The sequence below is a fragment of the Chlorella variabilis genome (genome assembly GCF_000147415.1).
Source record: "Chlorella variabilis unplaced genomic scaffold CHLNCscaffold_12, whole genome shotgun sequence".
NCBI classification, from domain to species: Eukaryota; Viridiplantae; Chlorophyta; class Trebouxiophyceae; order Chlorellales; family Chlorellaceae; genus Chlorella; species Chlorella variabilis.
In genome coordinates this window covers 219,474-243,243 of record NW_005435076.1, presented here as the reverse complement: position 1 = coordinate 243,243, position 23,770 = coordinate 219,474, and the positions used below count along the sequence as shown (strand labels likewise).

The 23,770-nt window shown below is 67.1% G+C and overlaps 5 protein-coding genes across 5 annotated transcripts; 4 read left to right on the top strand and 1 right to left on the bottom strand.

Annotated features, from left to right (window-relative positions):
* Window positions 1-1,529: 1,529 nt before the first annotated feature.
* On the bottom strand, window positions 1,530-5,127 carry CHLNCDRAFT_52718 (hypothetical protein; the record flags this gene model as incomplete). The annotated part of the gene is made up of 13 exons (XM_005846808.1): window positions 1,530-1,750; window positions 1,911-2,004; window positions 2,177-2,321; window positions 2,496-2,580; window positions 2,661-2,710; window positions 2,840-2,977; window positions 3,135-3,311; window positions 3,457-3,506; window positions 3,596-3,716; window positions 3,880-4,041; window positions 4,186-4,259; window positions 4,767-4,970; window positions 5,056-5,127. 13 exons carry the CDS (start codon window positions 5,125-5,127, stop codon window positions 1,530-1,532), a joined length of 1,593 nt encoding a protein of 530 aa, XP_005846870.1.
* A 400-nt stretch (window positions 5,128-5,527) lies between these two features.
* CHLNCDRAFT_31418 (hypothetical protein) lies at window positions 5,528-8,505 on the top strand. Its single transcript, XM_005846983.1, has 8 exons — window positions 5,528-5,618; window positions 5,872-6,093; window positions 6,257-6,471; window positions 6,617-6,814; window positions 6,963-7,052; window positions 7,494-7,820; window positions 7,970-8,044; window positions 8,189-8,505. Exons 1-8 carry the CDS (start codon window positions 5,534-5,536, stop codon window positions 8,336-8,338), a joined length of 1,362 nt encoding a protein of 453 aa, XP_005847045.1. The 5' UTR covers window positions 5,528-5,533; the 3' UTR covers window positions 8,339-8,505.
* A 2,193-nt stretch (window positions 8,506-10,698) lies between these two features.
* Window positions 10,699-12,559, top strand: CHLNCDRAFT_134690 (hypothetical protein; the record flags this gene model as incomplete). The annotated part of the gene is made up of 11 exons (XM_005846982.1): window positions 10,699-10,847; window positions 10,950-11,020; window positions 11,141-11,205; window positions 11,317-11,352; window positions 11,443-11,477; window positions 11,613-11,766; window positions 11,840-11,875; window positions 11,992-12,052; window positions 12,171-12,258; window positions 12,397-12,463; window positions 12,527-12,559. The coding sequence occupies 11 exons, from the start codon at window positions 10,699-10,701 to the stop codon at window positions 12,557-12,559; spliced, it is 795 nt and encodes a 264-aa protein (XP_005847044.1).
* A 227-nt stretch (window positions 12,560-12,786) lies between these two features.
* CHLNCDRAFT_134689 (hypothetical protein) lies at window positions 12,787-17,616 on the top strand (the record flags this gene model as incomplete). Its single annotated transcript, XM_005846981.1, has 16 exons — window positions 12,787-12,799; window positions 13,071-13,400; window positions 13,505-13,767; window positions 13,883-13,958; window positions 14,055-14,134; window positions 14,248-14,367; window positions 14,521-14,650; window positions 14,769-15,390; window positions 15,511-15,578; window positions 15,696-15,768; window positions 15,903-16,017; window positions 16,163-16,257; window positions 16,429-16,532; window positions 16,613-16,713; window positions 17,051-17,123; window positions 17,264-17,616. 16 exons carry the CDS (start codon window positions 12,787-12,789, stop codon window positions 17,614-17,616), a joined length of 2,616 nt encoding a protein of 871 aa, XP_005847043.1.
* A 432-nt stretch (window positions 17,617-18,048) lies between these two features.
* On the top strand, window positions 18,049-21,544 carry CHLNCDRAFT_134688 (hypothetical protein; the record flags this gene model as incomplete). The annotated part of the gene is made up of 11 exons (XM_005846980.1): window positions 18,049-18,096; window positions 18,237-18,355; window positions 18,475-18,959; window positions 19,130-19,179; window positions 19,338-19,480; window positions 19,619-19,801; window positions 19,898-20,210; window positions 20,360-20,547; window positions 20,776-20,902; window positions 20,993-21,265; window positions 21,398-21,544. The coding sequence occupies 11 exons, from the start codon at window positions 18,049-18,051 to the stop codon at window positions 21,542-21,544; spliced, it is 2,076 nt and encodes a 691-aa protein (XP_005847042.1).
* Window positions 21,545-23,770: the final 2,226 nt, after the last annotated feature.

Below are 23,770 nucleotides of genomic sequence, written 5' to 3'. Positions count from 1 at the left end.
CTTGCCGCATCAATGCGGCGCAGGGCCTGTAACAGGCAGCCAATGAAAGCTTTGCAGGCAACAGATCAGTGTGTGTCGTTACTCAATGCAGCAAAGCGGTGCGATGTGCAGGAGGCAAGGAGTTGTGGTCGTACATACTGGTGCTGGCCTGATCTTCGGGGAAAAAAGGAAAGGAATGAGGAGGCCTGGATGGGCATGGGCATGAGCTGTCGTGAGGCACCGTACAGCTCCTGGTTTGAAGCGCCCTCAAAGGGGTGGTGGCAATCAGGTCTGTGGCTCGCATCCGTCGGGCAGCGCCGCCCCTTCTCGGTAGTAGGTGACCCCCAGGCCACACACATAGGTGTCTGTGCCGGGGGGCACAGGGTTGGCCACACCCTCGGCAAAGGTGCGGCTGCACAAGGGGGCGGGGCAGCAGGCAGGGTGGCGTCAGCCCTGGCTTCACGGCACCCTGCTTGAGCAGCACCAGCAGCGCAGCACTGCAGCTCCCGGCAGACACTCACTACGTGCAGGTGGTGGGGGTAGGAGCCTGCAGGGGCACATCAACACGGCACCAGCTCAGCGTGAGACCAGGGTGAGCAGCACATGCATGGCGACACACCAGACGCACGCTTAGCCTGAGCACCAGCTGTTTAGGAAGCGCCGCAGCTTACCTGCTCCTGCTGCAGGGGGCACTCGTTGGCCTTCAGGAAGCAGCTCTTGCTCACGTCGTCATAGAAGAACGAGGTGCACACTGCGCCAGCATGAGGGCAGGCGGCAGCTCAGGCTGGCATGCAAGCAGGCAAGGACAGCTGCCCACTCGAGGGGCAAAGGCTTCGCTCGAGGGGCGAAGGCGTCGCAGGGCAAAGCGCAAGCACCAGGAACAGGTTGCGATCTTTGACTGCTCACCCGTCTCGCCCGCGGTCTCGCAGGCCAGCTTGCATTGAAACAGGGTGACCTTCAGCCGGCTCCCGTTGGGGCCAAAGTGGCCGGTGGGGTCGGCTACCCAGCCAGGAGCAGTGGTTGGGTAGGGCACGTTCTGGCTGCCGGGGAAGCCGTTGACTGCAGCAAGCCACGGTACGGAGAGCAGCCACAATGCATGTTGGGCAAAGGAGGGCAAAGCCGCAGAGCTGGCGGGTGCCCTCCTTACCCTGGTTGTTGGTGAAGAAGGCGCTGGACAGGGAGGCTTGGGCCACGAGCTCCGGGATGCAGATGTTGCCGTTGCCAAAGTACGTGATGTGGCACTGGCAGGTGAAGCTGCCGGCGGTGTTGATGCAGGCGGCATTGGCTGCAGTACAGCGCAGGGAGGAGCCCAGCATGACCCATGATGACGGCATGGCAGCGCTGGCTTGGCCTCGCATGCATGGGGAGGGGGCTGGTGCTTGCCTGAGCAGTCGTCCAGGCCCCGCACACACTCGTCCACGTCCACATTGCAGTTGGGCCCCTCCCAGCTGCATAAGGCACAGCCCAGGTGCGTGGATGCGCGCTATTGCTGGTGCGCTATATGCCTGCATGGATTATTTTTCATCAGGCTAGGTGGCGCATGCAGGGGCTCACCCAGTGGGGCAGCTGGGCGTGGGTGGATACTCGGGGCCCAGCACGGAGTTGCCTCCCGGGCATGCCACACTCTGCTCCAGCGCGGCGCTGCTGCTGGCAAACTGCGTGATCTGCTGGAACTCGGGGTTGCCTGGCAGGATGCCAAAGCGGCCGCCCTGGGCCAGGGTCCAGAACACAGCGTCGGTGCCATCCACCCAGCCCTGGAAGTACAGCACGCCTGCAGGTGCAGCGCATGGGACCGGTGCCAGCAGAGGGCTGGCTCAGGGAGGCCAGCGCCACGCTCTCATGGTGGCTCAGGGCACACTGGTCGATTTGCAGCTGCGGCAGGCACCTGGGCGAGGCCCCCACTACGGCAGCCTGCCGCCCTGGCAGCCTACCCTTGAGGCCGCCCACTGCGTTGCGGTCGGCAGTCGCGACGCTGAGCGCCTTGCCCAGCATCGTGGTGTACAGCTGCAGGCGCTGGGGGGTGGGCTGCACAGGCGGGCGGAGCAGAGGGGCCAGTGACATGGCAGCACATCAATCTGCATCATTCGGGCGTCTGCTGTGCTTCGCACACGGAGACCCACTTGTGCGTCACTCTCTCTGGTCCTATGCCCAAGGCGTCACTCCCCAGCCTTCCCGCCCGCCACAGGGCCCTCCCCACCTGTGCCCCCAGCTCCTTGATGATGATGGGCTTGGCCAGCGGTGACTTGGCATCGCCGGCATGCTGGTCGATCCAGGCGTCGATCCAGGCGGTGTTGGCGGCCTCGTTGGAGATGGAGGCCATCCAGAGGTCGGGGTAGACGTTGCTGGCAGGAGCGGGGGCAGGAGGGGAGCGCGGGGTGGTAAGCTTGAAAAAGTGACAGCAGCATGCGGCCCGAGGGAAAACAGAACCCGCCGGATGCAATGCCATGCCATGCTTGCCAAGAGGAGGGACCCCACAGATCCCTGCCCGCTCCCGCCACGCAGGCGGTGCCACCCACAAGGAGCCAAAGTCGATGGTGGCGGCCTGAGTGTCGTCCAGCCAGTCGGTGTTGTAGGTGTTGGTGAAGGGGTTGGCTGCGGCGCCTGCACGCAGGTACACGCGTGCCAGCTCAGCATGCTGCCTGTCCTACGGGAACTGCTGGCCACTGGGGGCGGTGCCCTACCCGGCTGGTTGAGGTAGAAGCCATCAAGCCCCACGGTCACCAAGTGCGTGCTGCAAGGCAGGGCAGGCAGGAGGCGCGGCACTATGGCTGTGATGCTGCGCCTGGAGTCTGGAGGGTGTGTCAATCTGAAGATGTGTTCGGGCATTGATGGTGTGGCCAGCTATCCTTTTGGATGCCACGTGTGCCACGGAACTTGCCTGTCGATGCCCTTGACGTAGGTGCTCATCATTGCGACCCATGCGTGAATGGTCGTCACCCCATCATCAGTGCAGATGCTCTGGGCGGTGCAGCGCGGTTCGTTCATGAGGTCCCAGCCCCTGCAGCCGAGTGGCCGTGCCGAGCAGGTGAAGACCGGCCCGGTGGCGTGGCAACATGGCGTGCATGGTGTGTGCCAGCTGGTGGAGGGAGGGCAGGCACCAGGTGGAGCGACGCTTGTCAGCCCTGCCCCATTGCAATGCCCCCGGCTGCCCTCACCAGATGGTGGGGTCGTTCTTGTAGGTGCGGCCGTTGACGGTGTTGACGCGGTTGGCCAGGGTGGAGGCGTACTGCTGGTAAAGCTGCTGAGCGGTGGGGTTCCCAAAGAACTGCGACTTGACATCGTCGCAGCTGGGCAGGGGGCTCTCGCCGCACGACGTATCGACCCCGGCAAACCTGTGCAAAGGTGGGGGGAGTCGGGAAGGCGGGGTGGGTTGAGTGGTGGAGGGGAGGGGGCACATGGGGTCAAAATGCACCTGCCTCCTGCGGCCCTTGCCCAGGTGTCTGCCTATGCAACATGGCAGAGCAGGCCTGCACTCACGCCAGGTACTGCTCCGGGCCGCCAGTCCCCGCAAAGTAATCGGTCAGCACCTGCCGCAGAGACGCAGGTGAGGCAGCGGTGAGGTAGGGGGCCCGAATAAAGCACCCACCCCATTGCATGCGCCCAGCCCAGCGCTCACCAGCAGGACCTTGATGCCGCGCTTCTGGGCCTCTGACAGCACATAGTCCAGGCCCTTGAGCACCCCCTCGTTGTACAGCACAGCGTTGCCCACGCCGCCGGGCTGCAGAGCCACCGAGTACCTGCAGGGCAAGGAGCAGGTTGGGAGTGGAACAGGGAGCAGAGCCGATAGTGACAGGTGGGCGTGATTCCAGGGGACCACGTATGATGGTGGCACTCTGGCCAGGGGTAGCCCTGCAGCACGCGTTAGAGGGGTTCCATGGCGGGGCTGACGCCGAGGCTCACTGCGAGTCGACGGCAAAGGCGTTCATGCGGAGCAGGGTGAGACCCGCGGCCTGGGCCTGGTCCAGCATGGCCCTGACCGAGGCAGGGCCGGTGAGGGAGGTGTCGGTGAGCTGGGCGTCAAATAGCCTGGGGGCGCCCGCTCCCGCCTCCACAAACTCAAACCTGGGGAGCGGCAGGAGCAAATGGTCAGCTCAGGGGCAACAGGGGTGAAACACGCGGCAGGTCTGGGCAAGAGCTGCACTGAGTTGTTTTTGCCCGGCCTGGCACACAGCAGCAGGCCGCCTTCACCAGAAGCCAGGCACTCACTTGTTGAATCCAGCTGGGTACAGGTACTTGCAGGTGCCGCTCCCGGTGCCCGTGATGAACTGCCCGTTGGCAACCTGCGAGAGAACCGGGGCTAGCATGGTTAAGAGGCCAGCATGCAGGCTGCAGGCAAGCCCATGCCAAGCTGTGCTGTCTTCCAGGCAAAGTGGTGGAAATGGTGGGCCAGGACTGAGCAAGCAGACGGGGGGCGTACGAAGCGCGGGGTGCGGGGCGGGGTGGTGCCATGCATGTGCACATGCTGGGGGCGGCTGTAGCCCTGCCTGAACAAAGAACTCGGGCACAGGGGCCGGGCCCGGGGCTGGGCCAGGGGCCGGGGCCGGAGCTGGGCCAGGGCCCGGGTGCTGCTTGATGAACTTGACGAGCTTGAAGAAGGCAGCGGTTTCTGTAGCAGTGGCGGCAATGAGCCATCAGCTGTCCTCCAAGACGGGCAAGCAGGTCTGCTTCCGCAACGCGCAGCCCGGCACCAAGCCCGCCTCAACGGCACATTGCGTTATTTACGCACTCCATGCCAGGGCGAGGCCGGGGTGCTTCTGCAGCAGTGACTCTGTGTTCCTGCTGGCGACCCGGGGTCCGGTCCACACGTAGGAGTTAAGGGAGGGGTTGAAGGAATTGGGGTCGGTGACGACGATGCCGGAGGCGGGGCCGCCGGTGGGGCGGGCGGTCATGATAATGCCATTGGGGCTCATTGCGGCGCCCGCGGGGGAGCTGCCCATCATGCGCGCAATGTCCATGGCCCACTCCGTCATGGCGGGCACTGGGGCACCAGTCTGCGGGCGGAATACCAGGAGGCAGCCATGGCTGGCCCGGATCCCATCGGCGCCTTTGGGCGCTGCAATGCACGTGAACACGCACCTCGGCACCCACTGCGCCCAGCACTGGGCAAGCAAACAGCAGGGCCAGGGCCCAAGCCATTCGCCGCCACATGGCTGCTGTGTCTTGGAAAGCTCCCCAGCGGTGATCACCAAATGAAAGTCGATGGTGGATCGTTAAGGGGAGTCCTCCAAGGCCCCTCGGCTGCTCCACTTCCGAAGGAGGTACGCACCATGTACCGCGCCGCCTGGGTCATCGGCCGGACGCAGCATGTTTGGTCTGTGCCTCACTTATAGCGTGTCCCTCACTCCGTTTGCCGCTGGAGCAGCCGGCGCTCGTCATCGCACCCCCGCTCATCACCCCACATTACCTTCAGCTCGCAGCTTTACGGGGTTCTAGCGAGCGCAGCCAAGCCGCAGCCGTCATGGCTACCAAAGGAAAAGGGCTCAGGGAGCAGGCATGTGCTGCCGCCCTTGCTGCTGGGAGCTGGGATCGCCGCTCACCTCGCCCCGCATTGCTGATGCAGGACCTGAGCACCTTGGATGTCGCCAAATTGACGCCGCTGTCGCCAGAGGTCATCTCTCGCCAGGCCACCATCAACATTGGTGCGGCAGCGGCCCAGACGCCCCTGCGGCAGCCCACATTGTTTGGGGGCAGTGCCGGATGGATTGCAGCCGGGCAGACCCGCAGCTGCATGCGCCACTTTGCAGGGCGGCGGCGACGGCGGCAGGGCCGCCTGCTCTGCCGGACTTGCCCTGCCTGCCCACCTGGGCACGCCATTGGTGCAGCATCCACGCTTGTGTGGGCAGCAATCCTGCTGCGACCAGAGGCCCTGCTGCCGCTGCCGCGCCGCTGCAGGCACGATTGGCCACGTGGCGCACGGCAAGTCGACGGTCGTCAAGGCCATCTCGGGCGTGCAGACGGTGCGCTTCAAGAATGAGCTGGAGCGCAACATCACCATCAAGCTGGGCTACGCCAACGCAAAGATCTACAAGTGCGCAGACCCGCGCTGCCCGCGCCCAGCCTGCTACAAGGCCTACGGCAGCAGCAAGGAGGACAGCCCCAAGTGTGACGTGCCAGGTGCGCCGGGGTGGCTGGGCTGGGGAGGGAGCGCGGGGGACTGGCCGCAAGCCACAGCAGCCTGGTGAGCTGCAGGGGAGCGGGTCACGCTCGTTTCATGGCAGTGGGGGCACAGCCTGGTGCACATGCCAACGCTGCCGCCTGGCGCGCCCCCCACCGGCAGGGTTTGAGGATGCGGAGATGGAGCTGGTGCGCCACGTCAGCTTTGTGGACTGCCCCGGCCACGACATCCTCATGGCCACCATGCTCAACGGCGCGGCGGTCATGGACGGCGCCATGCTGCTCATCGCCGCCAACGAGCCCTGCCCGCAGCCGCAGACCAGCGAGCACCTTGCGGCGGTGGAGATCATGCGGTTGCAGCACATCATCATCCTGCAGGTGGGCGGGCAGGGGGGTGGAGCGAGAGAGGGTGGGGGGTGGGGGAGGCGGGGATATGGAGGGCCAAGGGGGCCGGCGCGCTGCCAGTGCTCCTCAGGGCCGCCCAGGCCACCCACCCGCCCCCGCCCGCCCCGCCGCGCCGCAGAACAAGGTGGACCTGGTGACCGAGGCCAGCGCGCTCAACCAGAACGAGACCATCCAGCGCTTCATCCAGGGAACCATCGCCGAGGCCGCCCCCGTGGTGCCCATCTCCGCGCAGCTCAAGTACAACGTGGACGCGGTGTGCGAGTACCTGGTGAAGAAGATCCCGGTGCCTGTGCGCGACTTTGTGTCGCCGCCGCAGGTGCGGGGCGGAGGGAGCAGCGGGTGGGGTGGGGCAGCGGCTCGGCCGCGGGGAGTCGCGCGGGGGCAGTGCAGTGCTTGTTGCGTGGGGAGGTGCCTGCTGCGGCCTATCCACGTGCACCCCCGGCGCCCCCTTCCCCTGCCCCCAGATGATTGTCATCCGCTCCTTTGACGTCAACCGCCCCGGCAGCGAGGTGGACGACATCAAGGGAGGCATTGCGGGAGGTTCCATCCTGCAGGTGGGCGCCTGGGCGGTGCCCCGGGTGGGGCAGGGACCGGGGAGGTGGGCCTGGGGGGTCAGCCGGGGGTGCGCCTCCCCTGCATCCCGCACGCACCGCACCGGTGCGTGCCACCCGCCACGCAAAAAGCAGAGGCCATCGACAAACGGCATGAGCTGGCCTCTCGTCACGCTGTGGCACAGCAGACGGCGGTGCAAGTGGGCTCGGTGAATGATCCAATGATCTGTAGCTCAATCCACACCGCAACACACACACACACACACGCACACACACACCCACACACCTCTGCACCCATCCCCGTGGCCACCCTGGGCTGCTGCCCGCCCTGGCTGGCCCACCCAAGGAGTGCACTCCCCATACACCCCGCTCCACCCCTCCCGCTGACGCCGCCCGCTCCGTGCGTGCCCCCTCCTTGCCCGCCCGCCCGCCTGCTGCGCACAGGGCGTGCTGAAGATGGGGCAGGAGGTGGAGGTGCGGCCGGGCGTGGTGACCAAGGACGCCAGCGGCGCCATCAAGTGCATACCCATCCGCTCCCGCATCGTCACGCTGTTTGCGGAGCAGAACCCGCTGCAGTTTGCGGTGCCGGGCGGCCTGATCGGGGTGGGCACCACGGTGGACCCCACGCTGACGCGGGCAGACAGGCTGGTGGGGCAGGTGCTGGGGCAGGTGGGCGCGCTGCCAGACGTGTTCACCGAGCTGGAGATCAACTTCTTCCTGCTGCGCCGCCTGCTGGGCGTGCGCACCAGCGGGGACGAGAAGCAGGGCAAGGTGCGGCGCGCGCTGCCGCCGCCGCGTGGGGCGGCTGCGCGCAGAGCGGAGCGGCCTGGCGGGGCCGCCCGTCACGTGCTGTGGCTGGCTGGCGTGCTTGCCCAGCGCTCCCACCTCCTGCCCGCCTGCCGGCCCCCATCCCGCCGCAGGTCAGCAAGCTGGCCAAGAACGAGGTGCTGATGCTCAACATTGGGTCCATGTGCACGGGGGCACGCGTGGTGGCGGTGAGTGCGCCCCGCACCCCGCCTGCCTGCCCCCGCACCCGCCCTGCCAAGCCTGCACCCCCCCGGCAGCACAGGCTCCTGCCTCTCCCCTGTGTGGCTGTGCACCTGAGCCCGCCACCCCACCCGCTTCGCCCGCCTGCGCAGGTAAAGCACGACCTGGCCAAGCTGCAGCTCACCAGCCCGGTGTGCACAAAGGAGGGGGAGAAGATTGCGCTGTCGCGGCGCGTGGACAAGCACTGGCGCCTGATTGGGTGGGGGCAGATCCAGAAGGGCCTCACCCTCACGCTCACTTGACCAGCCCTCCCCGCCTCCCGCTTCCTCAGTGCGCTTGTTTTGCTCCTCCCTTGCCCCGCTCCCCCGTCTCCCCCGCTCTGACCCCCACACTGCATGTGCGGGCGCCGCTCGCCCCTGCCCCCCAGGCAGCGCTGCTGCAATGCACCTGCCTGTAATGACGTCCACACGTTACGGGGAGCACACAGGTTACACCCCACAGCCTGCTGGCTTCTGGCCGGCCAGCTGCCCGCGGCGGCTCACGCCCCGTGGTGGTGGTGCGTGGCGGTGCCGGCCTCCGCCGCGATGGCCTGCAGCGCGCCCACCATCTGCGCCGCCACGCGCTGCATCTGGCGGGCGGCGCCCGGGTGCGTCACCGCAATCAGCTCGCTGGCGTCGCGGGCAGACAGGATGGCGGCAGCCATGTCCTGCGGTGCAGGGGGCGGCAGAAGGGAGGATGCGTGGGGGGGCTGGTGGCAGCTGACAGCTCGCTGGCAACAGCTGCGCCGCGGCTCCTCCCCACGAGCTGCTCTCCCCCTGGGTGCGCAAGCGCCGCAGGCCTCCTCTGCGCGCACCGACCCGCGGGCCCCGCACGTGCCTGCATGAAGGCGTCGTTGTGCAGGCCCATGGCGCGCGTCCACCCGGGCAGCAGGCGCAGCCCCGCCGACAGCTGCTGGCTGAGCTGGGTGAAGGCGTGCAGCAGGCGCGCCTCCTCCGCCGGCCCCGCCGCATCCGGCGGCGCGTCCGGCTGCTGGGCACTGGAGGCGGCGCCGCCGCCGCCGCCGCTGGGGCCGCAGTGCATCAGCAGCTGCTCCCCAGTGATGGCGGCCACCAGCGCCGCCATGCAGTCCCGGGTCTGGGGCGCAGTGCAGGACAGCAGCACGGTGCCGGCGCTGGCCGACTGGCGCAGCACGCCCAGCACGTGCTGCGCCACCTGGCACGTGGGCTGCCCCAGGTCCAGCCCTGCCGCTGCCGCCTCGCCTTGCGCCTCTGGGCCTGCAGCCAGGGCCTGGGAGATGGCAGCGGTAGCGCTGGTGGCCTGCTGCTGCTGGTCGGGCGTGTCGACCGCGAGTGCGGGCGAGGGGTCAGGCGGCGGCGCCGCGGCCAGCTGCAGCACCATGCCGTAAAAGCGCTGCAGCGCCTCGTAGTCCGAGTCCAGCGCCGTCTGCCCCGGCCCCTCGCACAGGTGCACCAGGCAGGTGCAGGCTGCTGACAGCAGCTGGCCATGGGCCGCGCTCAGCTGACAGTGCGCTGCCGCTCCCGCGGGCGGCTGCTCCGCCGCGGCGGCGTGGGTGTGCAGGATGTCTGCAGCCATCTCCAGCACCGCCACCATCGGCGTGCGCTCCAGCACAGCACCCGCAGGCAGCCCGCCGCCGCCGCAGGCTGCCGCCGCCTGCCGCTGCAGCTCGCACATCAGCAGGTAGCGCTGCGCGCGGGCCAGCGTCGGCCGCACGTCTGGCGGAAGTGCCGCCGCTGCCTGGTGCCACATGGCAAGCGACTGCAGCTGGCGCGGCAGGGCCTCCGGGTCGGCGCCTGCAGGAGGCCCCGCTGCAAGCGGCGCCGCCTCCTCCCCGGCCACCAGCTGGAGCAGAGGGGGCTGTGGCGGCTGCTGGGTGGGCGGTGCCTCGGCCGCGCGCCGCAGCTGCTCCACCTCCCGCTCCAGCTCGCTACACTTGTGCTGCACTTGTGCCACAGCCGCACTGCACCGCTGTTGGAGCAGGTGGGCCACTGCCAGGGCGTGCCTCATCGATGGCGGCTCCATGGCGAGCTGCCCGTGGGGGTGGGCGTGGCAAGTGCCCTAGCGATGATCCTGCTGATGTGACCCCAGGCTGATCAGTGGCCGCCACGCGGCGTGGTTCGAAATATGTTCCAAGCAATTTTGAGCTAGCACGAAGCAACAAGAATGAAACGCAACGTTCAAGCACGCTAAGGAGAGAGTTGCATTGCGGCTCTGAGAGAAAGAGGGCTGGCAGCGGCGCCACGCAGGCGGGCGCCGCGCGTCGCGCCGCTGAAAGCTCGAGGATGCCCGGCCCGCTTTTCAGCAACTTGATGCAACTGTGCAGCCCTTTTGAGTGAGTCCTGGCCTAAACTAATGATCAAATTGGCTGTAACTCATTGCTCGTTCAGTGGCCGCCTGCCGCCCATGCTCGCCGCCGCTCCGCCGCCGCCGCTACCATCACAGTCGCCAAGAAGGGGAGGAGGCACCCGGCCGCCACTGGTTGATCCAGGGAGGCGCAAGGGGAAGCAAAGAAACGCTCTTTGCTAGCCCACAGCGAGCCTTATGCTGTGGAAGCTGGCCCTGTCACCTTGGACTGCATGCTGGTCACGTAGAAGTCTGTTCGAGGCTCCCTCTTCCCTCTCTGACTCTGCTCTGTGCCGCCACCATGCGCTCCCTCCCTGCCTGCCTCCTGCTGCTGGCGGCCTGCCTGGCCAGCGCCCGGGCCTTGGACCTGCTGGACCCCACCGCAGTCGTGGAGGAGCTGAGCCAGCACTCCCAGGGGCTGGAGCGATGGAAGAGGCCCGAGTTCTGCGGGTGAGTGCAGGGCCCTCGCGAAAGAGCCGCCTCGACCGCGGGGCTCTCGCCGCGCCGGCACGGGCGCCACAAGTGCCTTGCTCTTCCCTGTCCATCCTGCAGCAAAATGGACTGCCCGCCCTTCCGCACCAAGAAGCACACCGACAACTATGATGTGCGCAAGTATGACGCGGGTGAGCTGCCGCAGGTTGCATTGTGGATGCCACACGCGGCTGCCTGGCTGCCACACTCAGCTGCGCATGCGCCCTGATTGCCTTGCTGCCTGCCACACGTTGCCCACCTCGCTCTTGCAGGCAAGTGGGTTGTGACAAACACAACCGGCTCCAAGTTTGAGCTGGCGTACACGCAGGCGGTGTCGGTGAGCTCTTTGTGATGGGGCGGCAGCAGCAGCAGTTGCAACAGGCACCTGATGCCGCCACACCCACTCCCCCTTCATCTGCCTGCCCCTGCTGCCCCGACCTGCGCGCAGAAGCTGCTCAAGTACTTCAAGTCCGGGAACGACAAGGTATTGGGCAGGCGGGTGTGAGGAGGTCGCAGCTCCCCTGTCATCTCCCCCCAGCAGCGCTTGAACACCTGCCCACCCTTTCATCTGCAGGAGGAGACCATCGACGTCACCACTCCCACGCTGGCGTGAGTGCTGCGCTGTGCATGCCGCCAGCATCGTCGTGGTCCCCATGCCTGCTGGCCACAGGTGCCTCCCCGCTGAGCATGCATGCAACCGCCCCTCCCCTCGACCACCACCACCTCCACCTGCGCCCCAAGCAGCGAGCTGAAGCTGGACAAGGAGGGCAAGTCTGCGGGCCAGGACTACAGCTTCTCGCTGTGGATCCCAGAGGAGTTCCAGGCGCGCACACGCCGCAGGCCCCGCCCCACCTGCCTGCCACGCTTGCGTTGGGAAGCTGGCAACTGCGGGCACATGGTCGGTGGCTGCAACTGGCACACTGCCTTGAAGGGAGCTGATCACAGCGCACTGCCCCTCCACTGCCCTGCAGGAGGACACGCCGCAGCCCACGGACAGCGACGTCAAGGTGCGGGGTGATGGGGTTGTGCGCCGCGCTGCTGCTGCCAGGTGCTCTCCCCAGGTTGCCGTTTGTCGCGCAGGGTAACTTGCTAGCCCAGCCAATCCTGCCCACAATGTTTGCAGATTGTGGCCTATGAGTCGATCACTGTCTACGTCCGCGTGTTTGGCGGCTTTGCCACCGAGGGTGCGCCCCGCCTGATCTGCACGCATTGCAGGCTAGGGCATCGGCATGCGCGCCCCACCTGCCTGCCTGCCTGCCCCAAGAGCCCTCACCCTCCCACCCTCCCTGGCCTGTCCCGCAGGCACCATCCTGGAACAGACCCGCTCGCTGCAGAACATGCTGCAGGACGAGGAGCGCGACTTTGCTGACGACGTGGTGTGGGCCGCCGTGTGAGTGGTGGCACATCGTCAGGGTTGGCTGGGCTTGGAAGCAAGCAGGATCCGCCCGGAAGCAACCAGGACCCACCCTCTTGGGCAGAATTGGCTCAATGTTGTGCGCCGCTCCGCCTGCGCCTGTGCCCCGTGCAGGTACGACCCCGTGCAGAAGCTCCTGCGCCGTCACAATGAGGCAAGCAGCGAGGGCAGCAATGTCTGCGTGGGCGTTGAGAATCCCCCAGCTGTATGCGACATGTGCGCGTGGCCGCCCGCCTGTCTGCAGGTGCACATCCCCTACGCCGCAAAGAAGAGCTGAAGCTGCCAAGATCGATGATTTGGCTGGGTTGTTGATCAGGATGCGCAGTTTGAATGCATGCCTGGGTAGATAGGTCGCACATGTAAAGAGCTTTGGCCGGAAAGCTTGAGGTGGCGGCGTGCAGGGTGCGGCGCGACGCGTGCGCTGCGAGGGGGCCACGGTGTCAGTCGATTGCGCCATTCACAGATCCCCTCATCCCCGGCTGGCTCCATGTATTGATCGATCTGATGGACTGGGAGGGTGGGTAAAGCCACAAGCGATATGGAGGCGAGTGCAGCTTTCGGCTGTGCGAGCGGGCGGAGCGTCTCGTGCGGTGGGGGACCTTCCAATGGAAAGCGGCCCAGCCACGCCGCGATCCGCGAGGCACGGAGGAGAGGAGTGGGCGGTGGCAGCGGGTGCCTGCCGCCGACCACCACCGCCCAGGCACAGAGGAGAGAAGTGGGCGGCTGGCAGCAGCAGGCACCCGCTGCCACCTGCCACCGTCGGGACCAGCCACTCCTGCTGGCTACAGCAGCGCCCCCCAGGCACAGCGACCGCTGGCTGGAGGTCTTGCAGAGCGAGCAGTCGACCGCGCTGGAGCTGCTGGATGCGGCAGAGGCGGTGCCGCTGGAAGCGATGATGCGGGCAGCGGCAGACCTGCGGGATGCAGCCCACCGCCACATCACCTTCTCCCCCAAGGTCTTCATCCCCCTAACCCGCCTGTGCCGCGACTCGTGCGCCTATTGCACATTTGCCGCGCCCCCAGCAGCCGGGCGGCGCGCTTTCATGACTCTTGAGGAGGTGCTCGCGGTGGCACGCCTGGGCGCGCAGCAGGGCTGCACCGAGGCGCTCTTCACTCTGGGTGAGCGGTGCGAGGGAGCAGTACCAGCAAATGAAAGGGGGTGGCATCTTCATGGAAATCCTGCTTAGCTTCCACCGACCCACTTCGTTGTGTGTGCCGTGCAGGCGACAAGCCGGAGCTGGTGTACCCGGAGGCTGCAGCCGAACTGGCCAGCATAGGCTTCGCCACCACCTTGGACTACGTGGCCGCTGCGGCGGCCGCGGCGATGCGTGAGACGGGCCTGCTGCCGCACATCAATGCGGGCGTGATGGATGCGGGCGCGCTGCGCCGGCTCAAGGCTGTCAGCGCCAGCCAGGGCCTGATGCTGGAGTCCACGTCTGTGGCGCTGCTGCAGCCAGGCGGCGCGCACCATGGCTGTCCAGACAAGGTGGGGCGCCAGGCCGAATGTTTGCATGCATGGGGGTCGAAGCAGCCTGCACCCTCCCGGTGCGCGTGGAATTGCATTGAGTTGCACCGACAAACTCTGTGCATTGTGTGTGCAGGAGCCGGCTGCTCGGCTGGCCACGCTGGAGGCAGCTGGCCAGGAGGAGGTCCCCTTTACGACTGGCATCCTCATCGGTGCGTGGCCGCTTGTCCAATGGGAACCCCCAACCGCCGGGTTGGGGAGGCGAGGGGCAAGGCGCCGATGGCCACTCCCTGCTGCCTGCCTTGCAGGCATCGGGGAGAGCAGGCTGGATCGCATCGAGTCCCTCCTGCACATCCGCCGCCTGCACCAGCGGTATGGCCACATCCAGGTGGGAGCCTGCCGACGCACCCGCAGCCTGCCCTCGCTGTCCACCCAGCGGCCCTGCGCACCCGAGTGGCTTGGCCTGCCCCCTGCTCCCTTGCACACCCCCTCACCCTGCAGGAGTTGATCATCCAAAACTTCCGGGCCAAGCAGGGCACCGCGATGGCGGCTACCCCAGAGCCCCCGCTCAGCGACCTGCTGTGGACGGTGGCGCTGGCGCGCCTGCTGCTGGGGCCGCAGGTGTGCGCTGGTGTGCAGCACAGCAGCCTCCCAGCCTCTACTTACGTCCTTGCTGCTGACCACGGATGAATGGGGAATGCGTCCTTGACGGATGAGGATGCTGCAATTCCTTTGCCCACAGCCACGCGCCCCAAGCTGCTGCCCTGCGTGCAGATCAGCATCCAGGCGCCGCCCAACCTCACGCCAGAGCCAGACGATGCTGCCTCCCCTGGCGGCGGCGCCCTGCCCGACCCCGCCGCCGGCTGGCGGCTGCTGCTTGATGCGGGCATCAACGATTGGGGAGGTGCGCGGACGGTCACTCAGCTTGTTTGTTTTGGTGCGCTCCAGAAGCAGGTGCGCCGCCTCTCTTTCCCGCCCTGCGCTGTGGTGAGCGGGTTGGGGGGTGCTCCAACCGCCTGCAGGCATCTCGCCAGTCACCCGTGACTTTGTCAACCCAGAGAAGCCGTGGCCCCACCTGCAGCGCCTGGCAGCGGTTACCGCTGCCGCCGGCAAGGCGTTGATGCCGCGCCTGGCCGTGTACCCACCCTTCCTGGTGCACCAGCAGCTCCTGCCTGCCAGCCCACGGCCGCTTGGTCCCCATCCACCTGCCCAGCGGCAGCAGCAGCAGCGCAGCTGGCTGGATGCTGCCGCCGGAAGGGACAGCCCGCTGGCGGCGGCGCTGCGGCTGGCGGATTCGGAAGGGCTGGCTCGGGGCAGCAGCTGGTTTGCGGGCGCTCTGGAGGAGGCTCCTCCTCCTGGCAGCAAGACACTCATGCACATTGGCAGGGAACAGCAGACCGCGGCAGCACCCTCAAACAGTCGAGAAAAGCCTGGGGTGACCAACCCGGCCGGCCAGCAGCAGCCCCTGAAGAGCAGCATGCCTGCGGCGCAACGCCCCAGCGCCGCCCGCAGCTGGCGGGTTGGCTTGGCAGCCGACGGCTTGCTGGAGGGATGCCAGGGGCCGAAGCAAGCCTCAGCAGAGGTGCAACGGGTGCTGTCCGGCGTGCTGGAGCATCAGCAGGAGCTCGGCGAGGGCGAGATTGAGTTGTTGTTCACAGGCAAGCGCACATCATGCCTGCCGTACACGGCATGCATGTCGCTGGTTATCAACTGACTAATTGGCAGGTCTGCTGTGGCCGCGCGCTGCATTTGCGCTGCAGCCAGGGGCGCCGACTATGATGCGGTGTGTGGCGCTGCTGACGAGCTGAGGCGCAGGGTGTGCGGCGACACAGGTGGGCGCCGGAAGCTGCGCATGGTCAGGTGTGCGTGTTCCCCTTTTTGCACCAGCTGACTTGCCGTGCTAAAGCAACACCCGCCGCAATCGCTTGTTTTTGCCCCTAACACCGCAGTGACATACGTCGTTAACAGGAACATAAACTACACAAATGTGTGCACCTATGCCTGTGCCTTCTGCGCATTCAGGTGGGATAGGAATACTAGGAAACTGGAGTTTGCACCCTGCCATGAGAAATGCCCACCCCAGCAGCGTCAGCATGGAGGACTTGTGCCCGCCCCGCGCTCACCTTGCTGCCATCCTCCGCCTTTTTCTGGTGCAGCAAGGGCAAGGCAGCCGAGGAGCTGCGCGGGGCGCCATACCTGCTGTCGTTAGAGGAGGTGGCGCTGCGCACCACGCAGGCCTGGGACCGCGGGGCCACGGAGGTCTGCATGCAGGTGCTGGTGCAGGCCCCTCGCAGTACCCTGCTGCATTGTCTGGACACGGGAGAGCAAGGCCGCATGGAGCGGGGCTGCGCTGCCTGCAGCTGGTGGCTGCAGCGGTGTGCACTCCCCCCTGAGCTCCCTCCCATGCCATCCGCAGGGCGGGATCCATCCTGACTTCACCGGCGACACATATTTGCGCCTGCTGGGGGCAGCCAAGGGCGCGGCACCAGACATCCACGTGCACGCTTTCAGGTGCGCCGGGCAGAGCATGTGCCTGTGCTGTGCCCTGCGCCTGCCTGGCAACAGCTTGTTTAGCATCTTGGTCAGTTGTGGCGGGAACAGTGCGAGCGCGGATGCAGAAGGCCAGGAATGGGGACCAGGCCCGCCTTCCCACCCTTGGCTGCACTATGTCTGAGCCTGCAGCCCGCTGGAAGTGAAGCAGGGCGCGTCAACATTGGGGTGGAGCTTGCACAAGTTCCTCACGGCGCTGCGGGATGCAGGCGGGTGCCAGCACCTTGCATTCCTGGGTATTGCGCATGGTGCGTGCCTGCAGGGCCCCCGTCCGCTGAGACTGTGTGGTCTCTGGTGACCACCTGCTTCCCAACAGGGCTGGGCAGCCTGCCGGGCACTGCGGCCGAGGTGCTGGACGATTCTGTGCGAGCCGTGCTGTGCCCCGACAAGCTCAGCAGTGAGGAGTGGCTGGAGGTGGTGGAGGCGGCACACAGCGGTGAGAGACGTGCTACTGGGCCAGCGGATGTTAACAAGCAGGCACCAGTTTGTATACAGTACAGCATGGCCTGGATCCTCTCCTGACACCCCGGCTGCCTGCCGTGCCGCAGTCGGCCTGCGCACCACCTCAACCATCATGTTTGGCCACTGCGACTCGCCCGCCCACTGGGCACGGCACCTTCTGGCGCTGCGCGACCTGCAGGCATGCCGGGCTGCACCACCTGCTTGCCTGCGGTTGTGAACGCTGTGCTGCCTACAAATGGCGAATACTGTAGGCTAATGCGGTGCTGTGCTTGATGTACCTCCATGGCTGCAGAAGCGCACTGCCGGCATCTCTGAGTTTGTCCCGCTGCCGTTTGTGCACATGGAGGCCCCCCTGTACCTGAAGGGTGAGTGAGCACGCATGTGCAGCCTCGTGGCGGCCAGCTCGCTGCACCCCATCCCTGCTCCTTGCCTCTCTTTCCCTCTCCTCGAGGCCTTTGCTGAGCCTTGGTCTTCCTCCTGCCCCTCCCCCCTGCCCGCTTTTCAGGCTCAGCATGTCGGCGAGGCCCCACGCTGCGGGAGTGCTTCCTGATGCATGCCGTGGCACGTCTGGCGCTGCACCCTCACGTGACCAACATCCAGGCCAGCTGGGTCAAGATGGGCCCGGGCCGTGCCGCCGAGCTGCTGGGCGCCGGCTGCAACGATTTGGGCGGGGTGCTGATGAATGAGTCCATCACCCGAGCCGCGGGGGCAGCGCACGGCCAGGAGCTGTGCGCCTCCCGCATGGAGGAGCTGATCCGGGGCGCGGGGCGGGTGCCGCGCCAGCGCAGCACGCTGTATGGTGCAGCTCCCGCTGAGCAGGCGGCCAAGGCGCAGGCGGTAGGTGACATTGTGGCGTGAGACCACACATGTGCAGCTCTGTTGCATTTGCATTCAATGCCTTATGGGTCTGGTCTCATCAACGCTGCAATCTATCCTTTACCCTCTCGCTGGCTGTAGCTCAAGGGTTGCCCTGGCAGGCCGTAAACGTTGCATCGCACCGCAGGGAGAGCGCAACGGCCCTCGCGTCTGCTTCTGGCTTCAATTGGCCTCGCAGATAGATGCTAGGACAGGGGGAGGTAATAAAGGACGCAGTAGTGTAGGACGCGTGGCGCGTCCCACGTTTGCCAGCTGGAGGGCAGTCCGGACTAGTCCTGCAAACCTCGCGCCGCCACCTCGTGGCAGGCTATTTCTCATCAATTCTTTATCTTCGAGGAGTCTTTGCACCGACGATAGACGCACACATCTTTTTCAGCAGTCAAGCTGGCGGCCCACCGACCTTCAGGCCCCGCCATGCATACGGCCTGGAGCAACGGCATTTGGGACGGCAGGAGAGGGGAGGTGAGTGTTGAGGGTAACGCTGTGTGGTTTGGCTGCGCTGGTCGACAGGCAACAGGACCCACCAGCCGCACCATGGGCGGCAGCAGCTTTAACCTGGCTGCGTGCCCCGATACCAGCTGCCTGCCTTGCCCATCCTGCAGGATCGTCTGGTGGCGGTGCAGCGTTTGTGGCCCAATGTAGCCGTGGCAGCAGCAGATGCGGGATCCCCTGAGGAGCTGTTGTCGTCATGCTGCTGGCTGCAGCCCCGTGAGCACCACAAGTAAGCAAGCCAATGGCTGCCTTTGTCCTTGTTTGACAGACTGGACCTCTTCTGCTCCGCCGCTACCCTATTCCACTCGTTACCTGCTCATGACCACCACCTAGTGTTTGCCTCCGCAGGCCCAGCTATTGCCTGTTTGCCGTGTTTGATGGCCACAACGGGCCGCGAGCGGCACGGTTTGCGGCAGACAATGTGGCGCAGATCGTGGAGGGCTTCCTGCCACCCTGGGTGTCCAACGCCGCCGACCCCGCGGCCCCCGCCCCCCAGATGGCGGCGCAGCTGCAGGAGGCGCTGGTTCTGGCGTTCCTGGAGCTGCACCGCCAGTTTGGCGGGGTGGGGCGCAAGGGAGGCTGCACCGCAACGGTGGCGCTCCAGGCCGGCCGCCTGCTCACGGTGGCCAGCCTGGGCAGCGGGCGGTGCGTGCTGGACATGGGCTGCCTGGGCAGCCTGCTCACGCTCAGCGTGGAGCACCGCATCAGCAGCAACGTGGCGGAGCGCCAGCGGCTGTCGGCTGCAGGCTGCGAGGTGGCCTACATGGACGTGGGTTCGCTGGGGCCCGCACGGCACCCAGGACGCGGCGACGGCGTGCTGCGGTTGTGGCCGGGTGCGAGCTGTGTGCGAGGCTGGCCTGCACCTGCGCCCTTCTCTGTGCCTGCTCATGCTTGCGGCAGATGCATTTGGCTGGGCCTGGGAGGGCCGTGCGTGGCAGGGCAGTGCGCCTGCCATGATGGGAGCTGCACTCATCCGACGCGTCCCTGCTTGCTTGCTCCGCAGGCGGCTTGGCGCTCAGCCGCTCCATCGGCGACTTTGCCATCAGCGAGGCGGTGCTGCCGCTGCCGCACATCAAGCAGGCAAGCTGCATGTTGCCGCGCTGGCTGCAGCTTGCTGGCCTTCAGGCGCCCTGCAAGGGCCCACGCCTGCGTTTATACGCCCCCCTACTGCGCATCCTCACTCTCCATGCCGTGTCCTCCCGCTGCTGCAGGTGCTGCTGCCCCCCAGCGGCGGGCGGCTCATTCTGGCGACCGAAGGTGTGTGGGGCCATGGGCAGGACCTGCTGCAGCTCATGCACAACGCGCCGCTCAAGACCGCCTCTTTCAAGGTGGTCAAGGCCATCAGCACCAGCAGGTCGGTGGTCAAAACGGTGGTGGGCAGTGCTGAGGTAGCGGCAGGGTAAGACATGGAAGAGCTACTCGTTTGGCCTGGGGTTAAAAGCCCAGCAGTCTTGTGAGCAATGTGCATGCGTGCCCTGCCCATGCCATGCAGGCAGAACCACGTAGATGCCAGCATCATAGTGGCAGACATCCTGCCGCCCCGCGTGCAGAGCTTCCAGTCGGTGTGCCGCCGCCAGCAGCAGCAGCCGGTGGCGGCGCCGGCCGTCACCTCGGAGCATCGCCATCGCCAGTTCCTGGACAGCAGCACAGAGGCCCTCAAGATGCTGTTCCGCAGGTGCGCGTGTGGGTATGGCAGTCTCTTGGTGCTGCTGCCTGGCTCCCCGCCTGCTTCTGCTCAAGCCACCATGCCGCACGCGCTGGCCTGATGCAGGTCGGGGGGCATTCGCCAGCCTGAGGAGGCGATGCCGCCAGCGCCAGCCTTGGCGCCTCCCTCTGCATCAGATCAGAGCCAGGTGGTCGCCAGCGCCGAGCTGCTGGCAGACATCGACTCCGCCGCGCTTTTGGGCCTCGCGCCGTGGGGTGGCAGCGACGCAGGCAGCACCTCAGCGCCCAGGGCAGGCAGCTTCAGCAGCACCAGCAGCGCTGGTGCGGGGGCGCGAGCGCAGATGATGGCAGCCATCCAGGCACAGCAGCAGACCGTGTGGTTTGTCCAGCCCACGGAGCAGCTGATGTGGAGGCTGCTGGTGAGCCGCGTCTCTGCCAGCTGCGCTCCACCCCACACGGCTGATCGATCAGTGCTACCCCCATCTTTGAGATGCACGCACACCGCTAGTGAAGGCTATTCATCCTCCAACTCCCCTGACCTGCCTGCCCCCTCCCCCCTTTGCTGCAGCGTGAGGCTTCGCAGCTGTGGCACGATGTTCGCCGTCGGCAGCGGGACATCAAGGCTGCTGCTGCCCTGTCGGCGGCAGCGGCTGAGGAGCAGAGCTTGTTGGCGGTGCTCGTGCGCTCCACACCATCTGGCAGGGTGCAGTCCGAGTGGCTGGAGGCATCAGCCGCCGCCGCTACAGCAGCAGGGGGGTCAGTGCCATCGCTGGTGATTGCCACCCCCGACACGCCTAGCACCAGCGCTCAAGTGGCAGTGCCAGCGGCGGCAGCATGGTCATTTGCATCCAACCCTGCCCAGCTGCCGCTCCTTCCACCGCCAAAGCCGCCACGCTCGCCAGCGCAGCCCAGGAGCGCATCGATGGGAGCAGCCGCCTGTGGGGCCGTTGCTGATGCAGCCGTGCCCAGCTTACTGGCAGGCAGGGCAGCCAACCAGCAGGAAGCGCACCTCACCTCCAGCTCCACCAGCAGCATTGGCAGCAGCCACAGTGGCGGCAGCGACGAAGGCGGCCCTGTGATCTTGGGCTCTGCCAACGGCAGTGGCGCAGGCGTGAGCAGGCGCGTGTCGTTTGAAAGCAGCTTTGAGCACCCTGGCCCCTCTGCCCCCCTCGATACCCCCCTGCCACCCGTCCGCACCCAGTCCCTCAACGAGCGGCTGCTGCTGCTGTCACCCAAGGCGGCGGGGAGCGGCAGGTGGCGGGCGGCCTGCGCTGTGAGCCCCGGTAGTGCCTCAGCGCTGGTGACGAGTGGCAGCTGGACCAGCCGCAGCCGCACCACAACGCTGGGCAGGAGCTCCTCGAGCGGCGCATGCCCCGTGCCCGCCCTCTCCCCCAAGCTTTCACTGGAGGATCGGGCGCTGCGACGGCGCGCACCCGGGGAGCTGGCGGCCTCGCCAGGCACCAAGTGGATGCGGGTGAGTGGACTGCCTGTCGTGTGGCAGTCCTGCAACTTGGGTTGTTCGGATCATGAGCGCCTGGGTCAGGCATGGAAGCCTGGTGCACTTGGTGTGAGCTGGGCCTGTGTTCCATTGTGTTGGCTGGTGCAGGCCTACTCTTGCGTGGCCGGCGTCCTCACCAAGGCCGGTTCGGCCTACAGCAACCGGAACATGGAGGCGGCAGCTGGCGTGGACAGCTGGACCGAGGCCTATGGCAGCATGGCTGGCCAGTACATGAGCCGGAAGGGGCAGGCCTGAGTGCCGTCGGCGGCAGTTTCGTGCACTGTCCATCAATAACATCATGAGTGCACATCTGGCATATCAGTCTGACGTGTAAACAGCGCGGGGCTGCGAGGAGCCAATTGCACACAGCGGGCGGCAGGGAAAGGGGGGGTGCCTGGGAGCCATCCCAGTGACTGTCAGAGCGTTGTGAGGAGGGGAAACGGGGGGCAAAAGACAGGGGGAAGCGGGGATCAGGGGCCAGGACCGCCAGCAGGCGGCGCAAGCGGCTCAGAGACGCCACCCACCCCGGCACAGAAGCTGGGGGAGCGGCCAGGCGGGCGGGCGGGGACCGCCTCGGAGGGCAGGCGACGCAGGGGGCCAAGGCTCAGGTCAGATCACACGGGAGAAGGGGGCAGCCAGCTGCCAACGAGGAGAGGGGAGAAAGGGGGATGCCAGAGAGAGCACACCGAGCGGCAGCGCGGCAGGCACAGCAGCGCACGAGCAAGCACAGGCGCACAGGCACTGCAGCACACTGCCGGCGGGTCCCCGATGGCGTGACTGCGGAAAAGCGCAACCACCTCCACTGGTTCCAAGCACACCTCGCACGGCGCAATAGCCAGCCAAGGGGCACCACAGCCAGGCAGCAGCCGACAGCGCACGGGCAACCAGATGCAAGCCGGCACAGCAGGCGAGCAGCGCGGCAGCAAGGCGGCGGGCACAGGGCAGGCAGGCAGAAGATGGGCAAGAGGGAAGACGGACACGAGAAAAGGGGTGAGGAGGGCACAGTCAGGAGAAAGGCGGGGAAGGGCCAGCGGAGCTGATTGACGATCAAGCAAGGGGAGGAACAGGAGGGGGGCGGAGCCGAACGCGGCCGCCGGTAGAGAAGAAAAAGGGGTGGGCAGGGCCAAGGCTGTCAACCCAAGAGGCGGGGGCACAGCCCAGGGCCTCAAAATCAGCGAGAAGGGACCAGAAGGACTGGAGAGCCGCGCGGCGGGCAGCCTCCAGCAGCGTGGCTGCTGGCTGCGGTGCTGCGGGGCCAGGCGCGGCCGGCTCCAGCGGCGGGGGCGGCGGGTCCTGAGTGCCGCCGCCGGAGGAGGCTGCGCCGGCAGCAGGCCGCGAGGCCGGCTGGTGCAGGAAGCCGTCGAGGGTGAGCTGGGTGAAGCGCGGTCCGGCGGGCTGCGCTGGCGGGGCGCCACGGCGGCGCAGCACCTCGGCCGCCAGGCTGCGGCGGCCCCGGTCCATGGCCTCCACAGCGGCCAGGCACACCACACCCCAGGCGCCAACGCGCACGCCAGGCGGGGGGCGGGCAAGCCAGATGTCGGCGGGGACAAGGGGAGGGGGAGGGGCATCAGCTGGGGCAGCGGCAGTCAGGGCCGCATGGACAGCGGCAACAACAGCGCAGGCCACAGGGCAGGCCCAGAAGTGGTGGTGGCGGTCAGGGCGGGGGCCAGAGGCACCACACAGGCAGGGCTCATCCCGGTGCATGCGGGCCGCCGTGGGCAAGGCATCGTATACCAGCGGCCAGCGGCGGGGGAGGGAGCAGCCGCGGCGGCGGCGGCAAAGGGGGCAAGGCGGGTGGCGGCGCGGTGCTCAACCGCAGGGGCAGCCAGGAGGGCCGTTGCGGCGCGCACGGTCAGAGCCGCAAGGGGGACAGGGCGGCCATCAGAGCGGCGCCAGCCCAGGCGCGGCAAGAAGGTGCCGGCAAGAACAGCCCGGGGACACAGCGACTGCCCCAGGCCAGCGGCGGCAGCGGAGGCAGCGGCGCGCGCCGCCGCCACCCAGGGCAGGGGCAGGGCAGCCAGCAGCTGTGCCACCCGCTCCAGCGCCACATGCCGCTCAACGAAGGCGTAGGAGGAGCGGAGGAGGGGGCCGCGCACGTCGGCAGTGTAGGCCGCCTGGGTCGGCGCCGCCAGCGCGGCTCGCTCCACCTCAAGCAAGCGGCGCAGGCAGTGCACCCCTGCACCCAGAAAGTCAGCAAAGGAGGAATCCAGGCCGGCAGGGTGCGAGGGGGAGAGGAGCAGCGGGTTGCCCCAGAGCGGGAGGGAGAGGCACCACGGCCCAGGCGCAAGCGGCTCCGCAGCCACGTCAGTGGGCACGGGCAGCGAGGCGAGGGCGGCGCGGAGGCGAAGGAGGGGAGGGGGAAGAGGGGCAAGGGAGCCAGGCACGGGCTGGTCAAGGGGCCAGAAGAGGAGCCCAGCGGGGGGCAGGCCACCAAGAAGCTCACATGCAATGGCAACCCAGGGAGGCGCCGGCAGGGCGGCA

Coding starts and splice junctions, on each gene's coding strand:
- CHLNCDRAFT_31418 (XM_005846983.1), top strand. CDS start 5,534: ATGCAGGACCTGAGCACCTTGGATGTCGCCAAATTGACGCCGCTGTCG. Junction 5,619..5,871: donor CCAGGCCACCATCAACATTG/GTGCGGCAGCGG, acceptor GCGCCGCTGCAG/GCACGATTGGCCACGTGGCG. Junction 7,053..7,493: donor CGGGAGGTTCCATCCTGCAG/GTGGGCGCCTGG, acceptor TGCTGCGCACAG/GGCGTGCTGAAGATGGGGCA.